This window comes from Magallana gigas, chromosome 5 (assembly GCF_963853765.1).
Source record: "Magallana gigas chromosome 5, xbMagGiga1.1, whole genome shotgun sequence".
Taxonomy (NCBI): Eukaryota; Metazoa; Mollusca; class Bivalvia; order Ostreida; family Ostreidae; genus Magallana; species Magallana gigas.
Window position 1 is genome coordinate 31,810,848 of NC_088857.1, and position 16,618 is coordinate 31,827,465.

General features: G+C 34.0%; 2 protein-coding genes across 4 annotated transcripts in view; one reads left to right on the forward strand and one right to left on the reverse strand.

Annotated features, from left to right (window-relative positions):
* The first annotated feature begins 361 nt into the window (after positions 1-361).
* LOC117689120 (uncharacterized) lies at positions 362-4,452 on the forward strand. The gene is made up of 3 exons (XM_034468960.2): positions 362-1,615; positions 2,377-2,520; positions 2,763-4,452. Exons 1-3 carry the CDS (start codon positions 1,372-1,374, stop codon positions 3,698-3,700), a joined length of 1,326 nt encoding a protein of 441 aa, XP_034324851.2. The 5' UTR covers positions 362-1,371; the 3' UTR covers positions 3,701-4,452.
* Positions 4,453-4,986: 534 nt separating this feature from the next.
* Positions 4,987-16,618, reverse strand: part of LOC105344624 (dual 3',5'-cyclic-AMP and -GMP phosphodiesterase 11A) — a 36,260-nt gene continuing 24,628 nt past the window's right edge. For all 3 annotated transcript variants that reach the window (XM_011452438.4, XM_011452437.4, XM_066084414.1), the window contains 12 exons: positions 15,039-15,106; positions 14,641-14,733; positions 14,397-14,447; positions 13,269-13,415; positions 12,081-12,188; positions 11,565-11,674; positions 10,876-10,966; positions 10,366-10,466; positions 9,936-10,077; positions 9,336-9,410; positions 6,806-6,889; positions 4,987-5,320 (listed from right to left, as the gene is read on the reverse strand). In XM_011452438.4, coding sequence (XP_011450740.2) covers positions 5,195-5,320; positions 6,806-6,889; positions 9,336-9,410; positions 9,936-10,077; positions 10,366-10,466; positions 10,876-10,966; positions 11,565-11,674; positions 12,081-12,188; positions 13,269-13,415; positions 14,397-14,447; positions 14,641-14,733; positions 15,039-15,106 — 1,196 coding nt within the window. In that variant the 3' untranslated portion in view covers positions 4,987-5,194. The remainder of the gene's footprint in view (positions 5,321-6,805; positions 6,890-9,335; positions 9,411-9,935; positions 10,078-10,365; positions 10,467-10,875; positions 10,967-11,564; positions 11,675-12,080; positions 12,189-13,268; positions 13,416-14,396; positions 14,448-14,640; positions 14,734-15,038; positions 15,107-16,618) is intronic.

A 16,618-nucleotide genomic window follows, 5' to 3' on the forward strand; every position in this document is an offset into this window, starting at 1 on the left:
GTTGTTTAGCGGAAACAATTGCGACTCTTTTCTTTGTGCTTGAAAAATGTTTGTTGCTTTTCAATTTTAATATTGCGGTATTTAAATACTGCTTTATCACTTGCTTCTCACTCTCCAGATTTTATTAATAGGGATTTAATGCTCTTATGCATATTCATTGCATTCATATATTTCTCTGTATCAACATCCCAAGATATGCCTCTATTTACTGATACATATTAAATATGTTGACTTAAACTAAGGCCCCAATATTCTATTCCCAAACCTTCCTCCCAAAAAATGAATCATGAAATTAGAATGGTTTTACGATGGCATTTGTGTATTGACCGATTTTGAAGTGCAGTGGATGTATTTGGGTATAAAAGGTCGTTCCATGATTGTCATTAATTCGAGCACTAGGTATATATGTACACACCGTGTCACGGGAGCTTGAAATTACCTCATCATTCAGAACGCAATAAATATATTTCACAACCGACAAACACGTCTTTATTCTGGGGACAGCTAGCTGAACGAGTCGATCAAGGGGAGAAAACAGGAAATTAACCATGTAAAATAGCCGGACCCAGTTCCAAAGCGGCGCTGGTCAATTTCAGTGGGCAAAGACTACTACGTGACTTTGGAGGCATTGTCTGGCATAAAATCCAATGGGAATCTAAAGGAAATGAAGGATATAATTAAGACTTTCTTGGGCAGATTTTAGATTCAGAAAGGTCATCCTATTTCTTATTTCCGATCTTTGTTCCGGGGTATTTTTTTTTTGTATTTTTTTTTTGGAGCGTCAGTTTTCGCAGTGAAATGGATTAGCAATCGATTTACTAAGCAGTGATTGTTTGGTCATTTTGAAAAAGTGAGCAAGAAATCTACTTGGATTTATTTTTTGTTTCCAATCATGACATTGCATTTTAGGTCTTAGTTATTGTGAACTAATACTGTGTTATTGTGGACTATCGGCATCTGATCGGAGAGAAATTTCAATATATAACGCCGAAATTGAAATTTGACTACACAAACGCCCTTAATTGTTGTGAGGTCATTGATACTTTAAATGGGGCCATACCTAACTTATGGCCCATTTTCACTGTAAAATAAGCCTTTGTTTAAGTTTGCATGTTGTTTTTAAAACCAACATTGACAAAAATTATACATAAATGAACATAGAGAAAACCAATCTCGATAGAGGAAACTCCTTCATTATAGAAGAAAAAAATATTTAGAAATATGTAACGCTCAGGGTATCAATCTGGAGATATTTTATCAATGTTTTCTAATGGGCATGAAATTAAAAACTTGACATTTAAAGCTAACGTAAAAAAAATGTGCGTGCATGCTGCATATAAAGAATTGTGAGGGAGCTAGGTGGCCATAGCGATGAAACATACGGAACATCCGAAGCCAAATGCCCCATTGGAGGCGCATAATATGAAAGAGATGACAATCAGAAATAGTGTGGAAAAGCTGGAATGCGAAAAGAGACAAAAGATTATCGAGAAACAGAGGAGCTATTTTGTTCGCCAGCACTCGAGGGATGAAAACGAAATCAAGCAGATATTACTACGCCTGCAGCAGGAACAAGAAACTATTCACGACGATGCGGAAGGGTCTCCACTTAGCAGTAAGTGTACTTTTCTATGTTCTTTTACTGGTATGTACTATAAAGAGGAAACTGTATTCCTGAATAAAGACAGTTATTTATTATTAAGAGAATTAAGAGAACAGAGAATTAAGAGGGTTGTTTATATGAAGTTATCATGTTGGTGGTGACAAGATGTCTATCTTTGAGAATAGATCGACATGCAAGCAGGTACATGTATCACTAATAATTTTTGTTTTGCATATGAACAAATCGATGTTATGACAGTATTGGAAATTGCTTTATTACATCAAAATATCTTAAAATACTCTGGATCGTTTATTCTAAAACTAACAGATGTCTCCCAAAATGCTCTATGGACTATGTTTTGGGGGCATTCTAAGATCGACATATTAGCTAAGATTAAATTTGCACCCCCACCCTCATATGACACAAACGTTAGCAAATGCAATACTGACGCAGATATATTTCTATGCGATTGCACCGTGTGCCCCGGACTGTATATACATTAAAAATGTATATGGGAGAATTTGTCAAAGTATCTAACCACCCATCTTGCTATAAAAAGCAGACAGGGTGTAGTTAGTGCAGTTACAAAGACTGGTGCCTGGCGGAGTTAACAGAAATGTTTGTCAAGAAAATCCCAATTTGTGCAAAACTTTCCAACCGAGTTTTACGTGAGTTTTGCTGCAAACCATTTTCATTTAGTGGGGTCTGTTAGAGAAACTCAATGAAAATGCTACAGAATATGGATTGGTATTTCTTATTTTTGTCTTTTATAGCTGGGAACGAAACAAGAGAGGGTTCATCGTGTGAACGGGACAGAAGCGCCACAGATCCGGGGGTAGAGGGGGAGGAAGTAGTCAATCCCTACCCCCTCGTCATTGTACCCAAATACGGATCTCCCACTCCCCTCAAAAATAGAGGTCAGAAAATCTTATCTTCCTAAAATATGTCATTTGATGGAAATAACTGAATGTAACATTTATTAAATAAATTGTTTTATAAACTTCAGAAAAATGATAAATACTGTCTCAAAATTAATCAATATTTGATAAAATTATGAGATTTATTAATTACGGTATACCGGCCGGAAAGGATTAGAGAAATTTGGTTATTTTTTTTTCATCTCATTTAAAGACGATAATATCTATAATTTTGTTTTCAGTCGAGACGGATAGCCCCACAAGGTCGCTTAGGAGATGTGATCGTAATGATTCCCCGAACAAATCGTCTTCGTTTCGCGCGACCGTCATTGCTGCTTCGTTCATCAATAAACTGCACGCCCCCATTGCTGCAAGAAAGGGCGGGAAGAGTCCGTTTTTGGAAGGAGATGATGCATTATGGGTAGGCGACCTCGAGTACATCCACTCCATCCGTAGACCTCGGAAGTCGGTAGCCGACATGAACCACCAGAGAACGATATTCCGAGCAAAGTCAGACGTTCATAGAATCGATGCAAGTACGCCGTCATCCAACTTTGGTTCAATGGTCAGTCTGCGCGGAGAAAGTCCAAGATTTAGACACAGAGACAATTTCGAAGAATTGCACGGCTTGCCAATTGTAGCCCATGAACACAATGGTGAGTCGGTTTCTACTCAGGAGACAGAGGTATCGCCGAAACTCATTCGTAAGACTTCTAGGGACAAAAAGGGTTGTGAAAAACAGCGCAAAGTAAGCAGTTCTACCGTGGATTTGAGAAAACCTTTGACTGTAGAAACCGAAATAAAAAAATCTCCTAGACTTTTGAGGAAAGGTTCTTTAGAAAACAAAACAAAGGTCAAATCTGGTGTTGAGCGGAGTCATTCTTTCCATCATGCACCAAAATGTCGCCAAGAAGTGACAAAACCGGGAAACATAAATACAACAAAACCCGATTCAGTCGACAGCCCAAAATCTACAAAAGAAGACATTGTAGAAAAACCCCATAAACGGAAATCGTCTTTGAAAAAGAAGAAAGACGACTCGGGAACCGTAGCAGAAAAACCAAAGAAAATTTCTTTTGCCGATTTAGACGACTCGATCCCCCAAAGGACTCGGTCACTCAGGGAGAGGAAAACCGCCATGTCCGGTCGGCCAAGATCGTCGTCCACCGGAAGTACGTGACTGTCGTACATGAGGCTATCGTGTCCAGAAAGAGGTTGTAAGGGAAAAGACCATTTAATGTTTAACTAAGCTGCAATTCCAACCAAAGGACAATATATTAATAGAACTTTTCTATTAGCTCAAGAGCCACCGGACACGATATCTATCAAAAGTTTACCGTCTCAAAACCCAATAAACATGGGCCTGTTCCCATGAATTATTTCACGGATGATACTTTATGAAATAATTATCTGTAATCGGTTTATAAATTGCTTCTGACATTTTAATGGGTAGTGCCGTGTCAGGCCAAGAGCTTGCCATTAACATTTTATTTTTTTTTAACCTCAGGTTATCTTAAGCTTAAAGTCAACAATTTTTGCAAAAGACACACTTAGATGAATCATATTTTTAAAATCTCTGAACAATTTATGGTCTCTTCTATCAATCGAGACCACCCCTGACGTCTTTACTATAGGTGTACCTACCTGTAATGCGGTACATTCTAGTTTCAATGCAGTATTGATATCTTAGTTGCATAAAGGTAAAAACAATATATATATCTTGATTAAAAAAAATCAAACAATTTGCGCCTCGTTTTTTCTTTTGAACGATGTAATTACATTGATTGTACACAGTTTATGCCGTGATATGGCTGAAAGCTAATCCAAAACTGCGGAAAACTCACAATGTAAAAAATAAGTTAGATCTTTATGTACAGCTGTAGTTGAAGTAATGTTAGTTCCCGTTTCTTTATATGCAGGGAGCATGTACTCTAGAAAGTTTTTCCGGGGGGGGGGGGGGGGTTGTTAACGGTCAATTGAGGTGTTTTTTTTGGGGGGGTGGTGGCGTCCGAGGCATATTTTTGGTACAATCATCTAATTTAAAGAAATTTGAATTTTGCAGATGGGGGGGGGGGGGGGTCTGGACCCCTCCGACCCCCTTTCTAGAACCGTGCATGGTAAGGGGGGCATGCAAACACATGGCAGAAGATGAGAGGTTACGAGCCAAATGTTGCACAAATTGCACACAGACTTATCCATTTTTCATACGTATGCAAAAATGTGTTTACCAATTGTTTTTAATGGTAATACATACTTATCGTCACTTTCCAATCAAGCATTAAATAATAGATGATAAAAATTGGCAGAGATGTACTTTTGGTTTCTGCATGTTACATGTATGGTAATAAATGGGTCTATAATCCGCCGATGAGTTACGTAAACAACTAATCCTTTGGGACCTAGCGCAGATAATAAATTTTTCAATACTGACAACCAAGAGTACAGACTAATTTAAAAGCAAATACATAAAGGTGGAATTTTTATTGAATATGAAAATAAAAGTAAACAGCTTGTATATTTTTCTTACACTTGTTTTTTCAACCTCGGGAAGTTTATTGCACAAATTATCATAAAAATTCGCACTTGCGTATGAATTGTGCGTTACTGGTAGACTTTAGCGAATATGCAGTTGCAATGATTTAAAATAGTTCGGAGCACCTCGGAGTCTTTTGTCTCAAACCTCTGTATGCATGGCGGCATCCTTTGCTAGTCTTTCGGCATCTAAAACCTCCCAGCAAGATCGGTTTTTCAGGACCCCATCAAAGAGCGGTTTGAATGAGGCGTCGAGATTTGACAAAGCCTGTTAATTTAAGAACAATACAAAGTTTAAATTTCTGTTATTAGGGCAATATTGCATGAATATCTTCATTTATTTTTTTAATTCCATTCATAGGTTATTTATTCATATAATCAGGCTTACGAAATAAAAAGTACGTGTTTTCACCCTCAACTACGCATTATAAGCAGAATGCAGAAAGCACAAAACAGAATTATTTTTTTGTATTCCTTATAGCATTGTTACAACGCACTTTGAAAATTTTTTCATAGTGCGTTCATTTTGGGACCAAGTCAACGCACTTTGAAAAATAAATATTTTTTTTTCAAAGTGCGTTGATATCGTCGATATTAACGCACTTTGAAAAAAAAAATCTTCAGGATTAAGTCAAAATAATTGAGATTTTTATAGACAATAAACGATTGTTTTAACCTTGCTTAGCTTAATGTGATTTATTTAAAAAAGAACATATTGCATTCTCAGCTAACTTGATAAACAGTTTCTAGATGAGAATTTTTCCCTTTTCTTTCTTTTGGAGATTTGAATTATCCAATTATGAAATAAACTTCACCGCTAAGTAACTGCATTTTCCATTTTTGAGTATGCAGTAAATCTACTTCTTATCCGGTATATTGGGCTATGCCAGAACGAATATGATTTATGTAAATTGATGTAAAATTTTATATAAAAATGGAGATCAATGTTTAATGTATTTCAGCTGGCTAATTGCATGTGTTTGTAAACAAACATGATGTGAAAAAGGATACGTTAGTTATGTTTATCACAAACAATATATTTTAGAAGATCAGTGCGAGAAAAAAAACGCGTCCTAATGCTTATTTTAATGTTTATAATAATCTAATGTTAGTTAATTTTTTTTATATTGAAGTGATTGATTTGATTAGAATATGAAAAGAGGGTTTATGTTGAAACACTTATAGATTCTTTAACATACCAATGGAGAAATTATTGCTTTGCCAGCTCGTTTTTTTTTCAATATAGCTGCATATACTTAATTTACAACAGAGCATATTTCTTTTTTCCAATTTTAAATGTTGCTGAAAACCATATGTTTTGGAAGGGAATTGAGGGAATGGGGACCTTCTTCCTCTTATCAATTAAATGATGTACAAGTAATTGGCCTGTATCTTTGGTTACCCCCACCCCCATCCCCGTTCTCAAATACGGTAAACTAGATTCACTAGTTTTAACTTATCTTCATACTATCAGTAAATTAGAAATTTGATTCCGAGAATTTGGGATTTATACATATTTTTTCAAAGTGCGTTAACTGTCTCGATACTAAAAAATGTTAATGTACCTTCTTAACGCACTTTGAAAAACATTTTTAAAGTGGGTTAACTTTGTCAAAAATTTAATGCAATTTGAATTTTTTTTTCAAAGTGTATTGGTTTAGTCCCAAATCTTTAACGCACTTTGAAATTTTTTTTTCAAAGTGCGTAATTTTTTCTAAGTGCGTTGCCACATAGCAACGTATTAATATCTTACTTTATATAAAGGAAGACATATTCCATCGATCCAGCCCAACTGTAGCTTGGGTAGTTCATCTTGCTTTTCTCTGTCCATGCATGCCTGAAAAGTACGATTTAGCGTTCAATAAATGGTTGTACCATATCCAAAGTTACACATTAGTGAGTGAAAGTACATGTACATGTACATGTACATGCACATTGGTTCAAAGCGGTAATACTGAAAAAGACACTTGGTTTACAATGTTAACTGGCAAGCTTACGTGAAGTATTTCAAGAAATTGATATCATATGGCAAAATCAAAGAAATGTTGCTTTAGTAAAAATTTACAGTATAATTTAAATTACAACCAATATAACACGTTAAAACATATACTAAAGCATTCGATTTTTGTCTGACAGAAGTTATTCCAAAAAGAATTGACCCGTTATCAACCAATAAAATCATTTATAAATAGCTTGTAATACAGTTGATGTACGATGAGAGATGTCGTTTGAATTAACTTTAAGATATTTCTTTCTTTACCAATGACTCTTAGCCTACAGTTTTAAATAAATGCAATCAATATTCATTTTCAGATAATATTACAATAACGATTTTCTTCTTTAAAAATCACTGACAAGTGGCCAAATGATAATGTTCTTCATCAAATCATAGATTTTGTTTTAAAAGTAAAAAAAAATTACAATGCAATGTCATTTCTATTTTCTAAAAAAAAAAATGGAGTCGATGCTAGAGTTGAATCAATACATGTAAACCACAGAACCAAGGTTGACTCTTTTACAGCTCAGTTAGTAATTTGCATAAGCTCGCAAAACATGCATATTGAACACTTTTTAGAAATGAACAAAAAACAAAGGACAAACTGTTGGCACTCGAATCCATATGCACGGGACAGTGATCACAAAGCCATAGAATTTGTGCACTAAACAGTGATCAAATAGCTTAAATATTCACCGACTGATCAAAACGGATGAATTGGAAAATTATCTTTAATTTAAAGTCAAAATATGGAAGTACATTTTTGTAGTTCACTTTATGTTTTGCCGATTGATCCAATTTTTCATATTATATAAAAGATAAATTTATTCATATCATCTTTTATTCAAAACTATAAACACTCACTGATTATTCCGTTTAGGAATATTTAAATTAAATGAAATATTCTTCAATTTAATTTTTATTATATATATTATAAACAAAAATTATTAAAGACGATGGTGAGAAACTTTTTAATTAAAGCTAGCATTTATATATAAAATTGAAGTAAGCTAAAAACACTTTACAGTCTATCTGATTGCAAGTTCTTTTTTTTTTTTTTTGACAAAGACATTATTTATACAGTATGTGCCTGTTTGAAAATTGCCAACGCATACATATTACATGTACATTACTAGAAAACTATGCAAGTTTTATTTTATAGTGCCTCAATTTTTAATACTTTTAATTATATTGAATTATGATGTCAGAAGGTAATTTCTGACCCAACAGAACATTGCTATATAGTGATTAAGCTGTTTTTCTGACCTCAATTTAAAAAGAATACTAGCATTACTAAAGATTCGGTTAATCCATTTTTCAAAAGAAAAATATCCGTAACTAGTAAAAGAATATGTTCGTACAATGAATCACTGCTCTATATACCTAGGATTGCCGATAGGATAAAATATAGCGCTCTTATTCAGTGGCTAAAAACCTCAGAAGTTACTGATAAAATTTGGTGGAAAATTGGATTATCATTTTTCTTTGTCACAATCAGACCTTCGCTGACGAATGCGTGTGATTTGGCGGTCTTGAATGTTGCTGATATTAACGTGTTTTATACTGCTCAAAGGACCATCTGTTACGATGAATTTAAGGAAAAGGAATTTTTTTTTTATTTTGCTGACAATGAAAACTCTTCATACAAATTATCAGCTGTCAACAATCATTTTTCGCCAGTGACAAAATGAAGACGACATCGTTTCTGGTATTTAATTGAATTCGAGCAATTTATGAGAATTTTCAAGAACGGTGGAATGGAATGGCATAGCGGTTTCACTGTTCTTCAGTATCGCATGCGCATATCGCGTTAAATTATAAAATTTCACGAAAACTGTAATTAGGGAATTGCCTCGAAATACTTGTACATATGTATAGTTGGCAAATTACTAAGACAGTTTAAATGTCTCGTAAAATATTGTGAAAAGCGTCTGCTAATAAAAGAAACGTTTTAATTAACGGCTTTTCTAAGATACTGTTGCAAAAAAATTATATTGTCCTTTTTCAATTTTTGTTGTTCAAAGTTCACAAAAAAGGCACAATAAGAGAGATAATTCTCACACAAATACATGAAAAATATATTAGATAATTTACCAAGTTGTCAACCAAAGGAGCGATTTCAATTAATATTAAATTTTCTGTGAATAAAAATTTCTAGATATCAATGCATTCACATGTATATATACTTATGATATTGCACTTGAAGTTTGCATTTAGTTCCCTTATCAGGGTGTCTTTTTTTATTGTTGACGAACTAGGGTTTGTTGCAATAAAAAGACATAGTTACCTGTGGTTGTATCTTCAGTTCGTTTCGTTCTTTATCGCCTTGATCAAAAAATTCGGTCATCACAAGATCTGCCACCTGAGCACAGTACAAAACAGGATATTGTTATATAGCAGTTTTCTTTCATCATACCTTTCAAAAGACGTCACTTGAAGCCAATAATATTTTACGTACCAAACCATATTTATGTATATAACTCTATCTGCAAACCTTTAAAGCTGTACATAAATGTATATATGCACCATACCAATTGGACATAATTATCTGAGAGGGAAAATGTGTGTGATTTTTTTCATCAAGCTAACAAAGCTATGGACTTTTTGCAAATAACAATTATAACGATTTACTTAATCTCCGAGTCGGATGACGACAATTCCCATCGTCAAGTGATTTCTCTAGTTTTTATTCTTAAAAGTACTAAACAATGCAATGATTTATAAGTCATGGTTATCATACTATCGAAATTTGGGTCTGGTATCCATCACTGCATCATTGCAAAAACAGCCCTTTTCATTATGGTATATAAATAAAGCTTTAACATTTCAAACAAAAGCATGAAGCAATATGGTAACGTTCCCTTCTTGTACGAGGCACATGTCTTACCTTTCTTTGGATCTCCCACGGTTTCGTTATCGCTGCTACGTCACAAGTCGTCATCAAAATACTGCGCAATATGTCTCTAGACTCTCTGTCGTCCCAATTCTTCATTCCTGAGTCAACCATTGCGAAAAATTTGTCCCTAACCCTGTTTATAAGATTATGCATATAATATTTAGACATTTCGATGATCACATATATACGCTTGATTAAAAGTTTATCTTATTATACATGTACATGCACTCAAGGTCATCGTCAAAAGGAAATACATAGAGATAAATTCAACCTACGGGCCACTGCTACTATTTCCCCAATATTGAAAATTTAGCATTGTTCTCGTTCTTTTCGGATTTCCCCTAAATTTTCATAGGAAAATACATAACTGCCAGGTTAGCAATTTTTAAATACACATACAGAAAAAAATAAGTAGACATACTGAATATGACGAGATAAATCCGTAGCCAAGATGGCGTCCTTCAATAAGTTGATCACTTCGCTGTACTCCTCAGAGTTAAAGTTTCCAAATATGTTATGGCTCTAAAACGATGAAAATAAAACCTCTTTGTAATAATATTCTATTATGCTTACAATAAAGTCGGATGTACAATCTTACTTCAGTTATCAATGAGATGTGTACACGTATCTAGTAACATTTATTAGGACTCTTTTGTAAAATAGAACCATTTTAACAAGAGCTTGGACTTTGGGTAGTTGTGTCAATCGGCAATGTGACGTAGGCCTCTCTATTTCATTGCTGGCCACTCAGTAATGGCTCTTTGAAATCAACAAGATTTGTCTGGCTTTTGAGTTAAGACTACGCAATCGGCGTATATTTCGCGTGAAACCAGCGTCATTTTAACTTGTTTTAACACAAGAAATAGATATTTATATCCTACTGAAAGTCCAAGGCCTTGTTAAAATGGTTCTATCTTAATTCTGTCTGTACCTCGCTGTTGAGTATCATTACGGCGTGGTTGAAATGGTGATGTTCCAAGGTAGCCTTCGTCCCATAAAGCTGGGCCAACGCCGAACTTGTTCTGAGAGCAAATGTAGCACATACAGTATTAATATAAGATGTGCTTGTAAAATTGAGCACCTTAGAAAACAACACGGGTAATTGCAAATCGAAATACAATACACATTACTTTATAAAAGAATCAACACAGGCAATTTGGAATATAATAAACATTACAATACACATTACAATATCCACAGGAAATCGAACAGACGAATCTGCTGTATACAGATAGTCTTTTGAAATCATCAAATATCTATTCTACCATGATAACAATCACAGACGATAACTGAATAAAGGTATAACTGTGTCAACATCTAGTATCCATGTCCAACATCTTCTCTGAAATTACTTGGCTAATCTTGACTAAATTTATTGTGTGACAGCTATAAGTGAATGGGAATTTCACTTACATGTAAAATTTCCTTTTTTAAACATTCAAAAACATGTAATAATAAAAGTATACTTTAATAGGTGTTTATGATTCCAAGAAGGCAATTCTAACATTTTCCAGTCAGAAACGATTGGCTTCTTGCCTCACCGACATGGAAGGAATGGCATGTCTGCAAAAGGGGAAGAAGTAATACGATTCTAGAAGAAACTGTAAAAGATTTAATTACTTTTGCTGGAATGCGTTATTTGTTCCTCGATGATCAAGATCATGGCAAAGGCAAGCAACTACCAAAGCGAGGCTTTCTTTATCCGAAATATGTCGTCTCACTCCTGACATCTGGAATCAAAATGAAGCAAACACACTTTCAAATATTATCTTAACTCGACGTAGAATCATTTTTAATAAATCGACATTGGTTTTAATTTTCTATGTTAAAGGTGAATTGTTTCCTTGATTAGGAGCTACAAGGCTATGTAAAGGTTAACTCTTTGAAAAAAAAAAAGGATTGTTTCATCATTCCCCTTTATATTGTGAAACCTAACCTTTCATTCAAGCTATAGCCGCGGAAAATATCGGGTATTGTGCAATCATTAAGACATACACCTTGGGTATCATAGACGCTTTTACTGGCTTTTATTACAAAAGATTATTCGAAGAGTGCACCATTAAAGACGGTACTTTGAAGCCAGGTACCTGGTTTGCGGTCAAAGTGAAAGAGAAGTGCTTCTGAACGCGGACAAACCTTGAGGGTGGCGAACATAAACTGGCAGACATTAAAGGCATGGCGCCAGTTGTGGTAGGCGACATTTCTGTAATTTTTTCTCACTGTCAGAATCCACCGGCATAACATCTGAAAAATAGGTCATTTGGACATATTACGAGAGGCGGGGGGGGGGGGTAGCAAAATGATATTTCTCTCTATTCCATTTTGCAAAATAGACAGTCATTAAATGTGATGACACTTTTTGCTAAAGGTCTTACATCATATAGTGATTAATAGATTTATATGAAACATGTTGGTGTGGCCAATAACATCATTTCACAATTACCCACTGTTATTGAAGAAACGGAACAGGGCTAGCAACGGAAATGTCAATTGCCTTATCATATAATGTGTTTTCCAGCTTTATGATGTAATTCGCAAATCGCAAAAATAAACCCATAAATGATAATAAAAACATCCTCCCTAACAGCCCATAAACGTTTTCTGCATTGTTATATCCTATTCATATTCAAAAACACGATATACAATAATTCCCAACAAAAATGCAATCCTAAAAGTCCTCAGTTGTCTCTTTATCATTTTGCAAGGAATTTATATTCGCATAATTACTAATTTAATTAATTATAATAATATATTAATTTACTAGTAATGTGAATCACATGACATCATTGATTATCAGAAGCAACTTAACCATTTATCATTTTTAATTATATCTCATTGTATCATTTTCTCCGACTAGAAACTAAGTGTTTTCGGAATAGTGTATTATTGTTGTTGTTTTGAATGTAATTAAAAGACCAGCTTTCAACTAAAACTTTAATTGCTTTGGCAAATATGTAATAAGAAGCATTGACAAATATAATCCTTTGCAAAGCTTTTTAATTAAGATAACCTTTTTTATTGTTTATGCTTATGACTTTCTCTCATTATAATGGATAGTGACATGATTATAGACATGCAAAGTTGAAGGTAAAAAATTACAAAAAAAAAAAAAAATACAAAAAAATTACAAAAAAAGGTATGTACATTTAAATTTTCTTTACGACACCAAAACTATCAATCTACCAAAAAAATTAATTTCATTTCTGACTCTGAAATGTCAGTTGATATTTGGAGTAATACATAATGATTTCCCACCATTTTCCAATTATCTTGCACGAGATATGTGCACTTTTTCTTAAGCATGTAAGACGTCGACACACCTACCTCGGTATCGATTCTGAATGTTCTTTTAAACCCGAGGTCTTTGAAGATTCTGACTGCAGCCAACAGCATGTCGTCGCTTGTGAGAGAGAAATCGTTGAAGTTGAATGAGTCTAATTTCCAATCATCAGCATCCGCAACTTTCCTAGACTACAACGGATATTAATTTGAACATAAAAAGGAATATTTCAACACAGAGCAGCATGCAATTGACAATGTTACGCTATATTGTTCTTTTTTCTTCGTTTTTTATTTAATGATTACACGGAATCACGAGATAATATTTGAAAAGAAAAATATCAAAACCTTAAATCTATTAGTCATACCGTTCAACCTTAAATCTTTTCAAATAATGCCTATATACATACATGTACATAAACTTTTGAAGTAGAAATGTTTTCTGAGTTTGTTTCAAAAAAGGGAAACAACTCCCTGTATACATGTATAATTTATCTTTGAAGAAGTATGAAGTCTTGCGTGATAAGACAGTATGAAGTGTAAAAAGGTAAACAATTTCAGTAAGAGTAGCGATTCCCTCAATGTACCCTAAGTAAAAACGAGGGCGTCACACAAAACCAGAATATTGCTGTTAATAAAAGCTCGCAATGTTTTTAATGTATTATCTGCGTTGTATGCTTGCTCTAAATGAACGTAAAAGTGCAATTGATATCTTTTAGTATCTCTCATTAAATTAATAGTAGTCCCTAGAAATTTTTTTTTACTGTAACTATATTTGTAGAAATGTATGATGAAATTCTATTGTTAAGAAATAGAAAAACTTCTACATCTATTTCACCTATAGAGGGTATACTAACCACAAAAATATCCCTTTTATCAGCCTGCATTTATATCCCGTTTTTTTATTTTATTGACTTTATATGACAAACATCATATTTAAGTACAATGTAGTTTTTTTGTGGTTTCAGTAATCGCTGATTGGATCCCCGTTCAGGAGGGAAAGTGTTATATTGAAATATCTGTAAGTGTTTTGTCAAAACACGTTTTCATTCCCTCATGTTTTAGATTGTTTTTGATCATTTGTATTTACGGGCATTGCAAGCAGATACAAGGGGAAAACGCCTGATATACTTCTGTCTGTAAGTGGACTTCAGTACTTAACGGTGTTTGTACCTTTAACTTGACGACATCCTCTGCAGTAACTGTTCCATGGTATGAAAGGACCTGTACGGACATTAAGTTAAATAAATGAAAACAATCAGAAATGTCTGTATGCTTCCAAAAATATCCGACGGCAAAGCCATTCAACATTCGCTATCAATACGTAAAATTATAAGGGAAGGATTTATGCTTGTACTTATGACAATAAGCCCTGACGGAGCGCGAGGTATAAGTCGACTTTGATGAATCGGATTACCTCTAGAGCTACCATTTGCTTGGCGGAGGCCACTGCGATTTCCTCGTAAAGAAGACAGTTATTGATTCCTAGTCCACAGAAAATGGTAAAAGCCTACAACAATAAGAGTTTTTGTTTAGTTTTACTCTACATTTTTTTTAAACTTAAGATTTTAGAAAATAAAGATTCGACTCTTGTTGTAAATCTTTAGTAAAGAATAATTAAGTGACCGTAGAACTTCAGATATGCAGGATAAATAAAGTTTATACTTTCTACCAAAGAGTGCATGAATATTGAATATGGCTTAATTAGGTAGGACTACATTCTTTGTAGCAACAATCATTCGATCTTTCACTAACTAACGAACATCGTTGTGCCTCTACATAATGGGAATTTTTCACCGACTTGTAGCTTCCTACCTCGAACAATTGGTCATCATGGTCGTCAAAAGAGTGGCCGTCTATCCGGTTCATTACCTGGGCAACACCTTCAAATGGAGATAAAAAGTGATGAACGACTCAATGAATCTAATTCTGGACAATGTCACAACACATATGTACACGAAAACTCTGATGGTGAAGTATACCGTTTACAATGACAAAAAAACGACATGAAACCATCTTCTTCTTGTATACATATGTATTATCTTTTCTTTCGTTAATGCGTTCTTTTAAATATTTTCATCCCAAACGTACAATTGTGTCCATACACAAGATATGCCAGATATTCGATGACTTTCTCCGGACCTTGATGGGATGTTTTTTGCTTAAATTACATCAGAAGAAATCATTTCAATGCCCAGAATGTACGCATCTTCGCAACAGCTAAGTTCTATTCTTCTTTATCAAGGCTTATCCGATGAGTTCTATTTTTTTTGCTTATTAAGCCTTCCAATTCCTATACAGGTCGTAAATAATCAATATTCTCTCCAAAATTGCTTGAATTCATATCTGTCAACCCAATTTACTTCTGAATAATAACAATTCACTAGAACAGGCAATTGGAGAACAATAGTTACAGCATTGCAATATACGGTATCTGACAAAACTTGATAAATCTACTAGACCTTTTTGAATGAAACAAACAGTTGCTTGGATGCAACGTAAACATCGACTCTAAGATACATGTAGTATATTTTAATTTTGGGAAGAACAAAATTACTCAACAAAGAAAACATTATGAATGAAAGCATGCTTATTTGATATTTTCATGAACGAAAATGTTTTGGAACCTACTGATTGTTTGGTCTTTGAAAATTTAAATTAATTTGTAATTAATGCATTGGTTGTTCTGGTTCTTTTCTCACTTTTTCCTTGTTCCAATTCAAATCTAACGCAAACAAGGGCTTCTTATTTGACTCTTTAATTGGCACCAATATTAAGGAGCGGTGAGAGGCCATTTTTTGAGAACTGACAAAATAAAACTGATTCGTAAGGTGTTGAAAATACAAAGTTTCCAATGCCTACTTAATGTCAGAAAGAACAACAAAGACTATTTTTATTGCAAACTAGATTGGATGCTCTACTTAATATACATTGTGCACTTGCTCACTTAAGTAGGAAACGTTAGTTTACGCCAACAAAATTATGATTTTATTTTCATCAATTGCATGTCGACAGCTCATAATCTCTTGCCGACCACTTTCAGGGGGAAAATAACATATCCTTACAACAACAGTATAAAACAAAACCCTATGATCATCAATGCTTGAAAGTTTGACACTTCTACTAGTACATTATTAGTTATAGCTTATTTTTTGCAAAATATGAAATTTGACAATATGCACTAATTATTTGTATACAGTGATGGATGACTTAAAAACACATGGGGATAATGAACGGTCATCAGTGACGTCAACAGTCACAGAGTAATGAAAGGTTTTGAGGTACATTCTTGATGAACTTGAAAGATTTTTGCCCTTTGATTATTTTTATGAATCTACTGGTAAGAAATCAATAGAAAGAAGTGAATGAGGATACTAGTATTAAACACAAAAATC

Bases quoted from the DNA above. Each gene is read 5' to 3' on its own strand.
- LOC117689120 (XM_034468960.2), top strand. From the start codon at position 1,372: ATGAAACATACGGAACATCCGAAGCCAAATGCCCCATTGGAGGCGCAT. The intron at 1,616-2,376 runs GTAAGTGTACTT...TGTCTTTTATAG, and splicing joins GGAAGGGTCTCCACTTAGCA to CTGGGAACGAAACAAGAGAG. The intron at 2,521-2,762 runs GTCAGAAAATCT...TTTTGTTTTCAG, and splicing joins CACTCCCCTCAAAAATAGAG to TCGAGACGGATAGCCCCACA.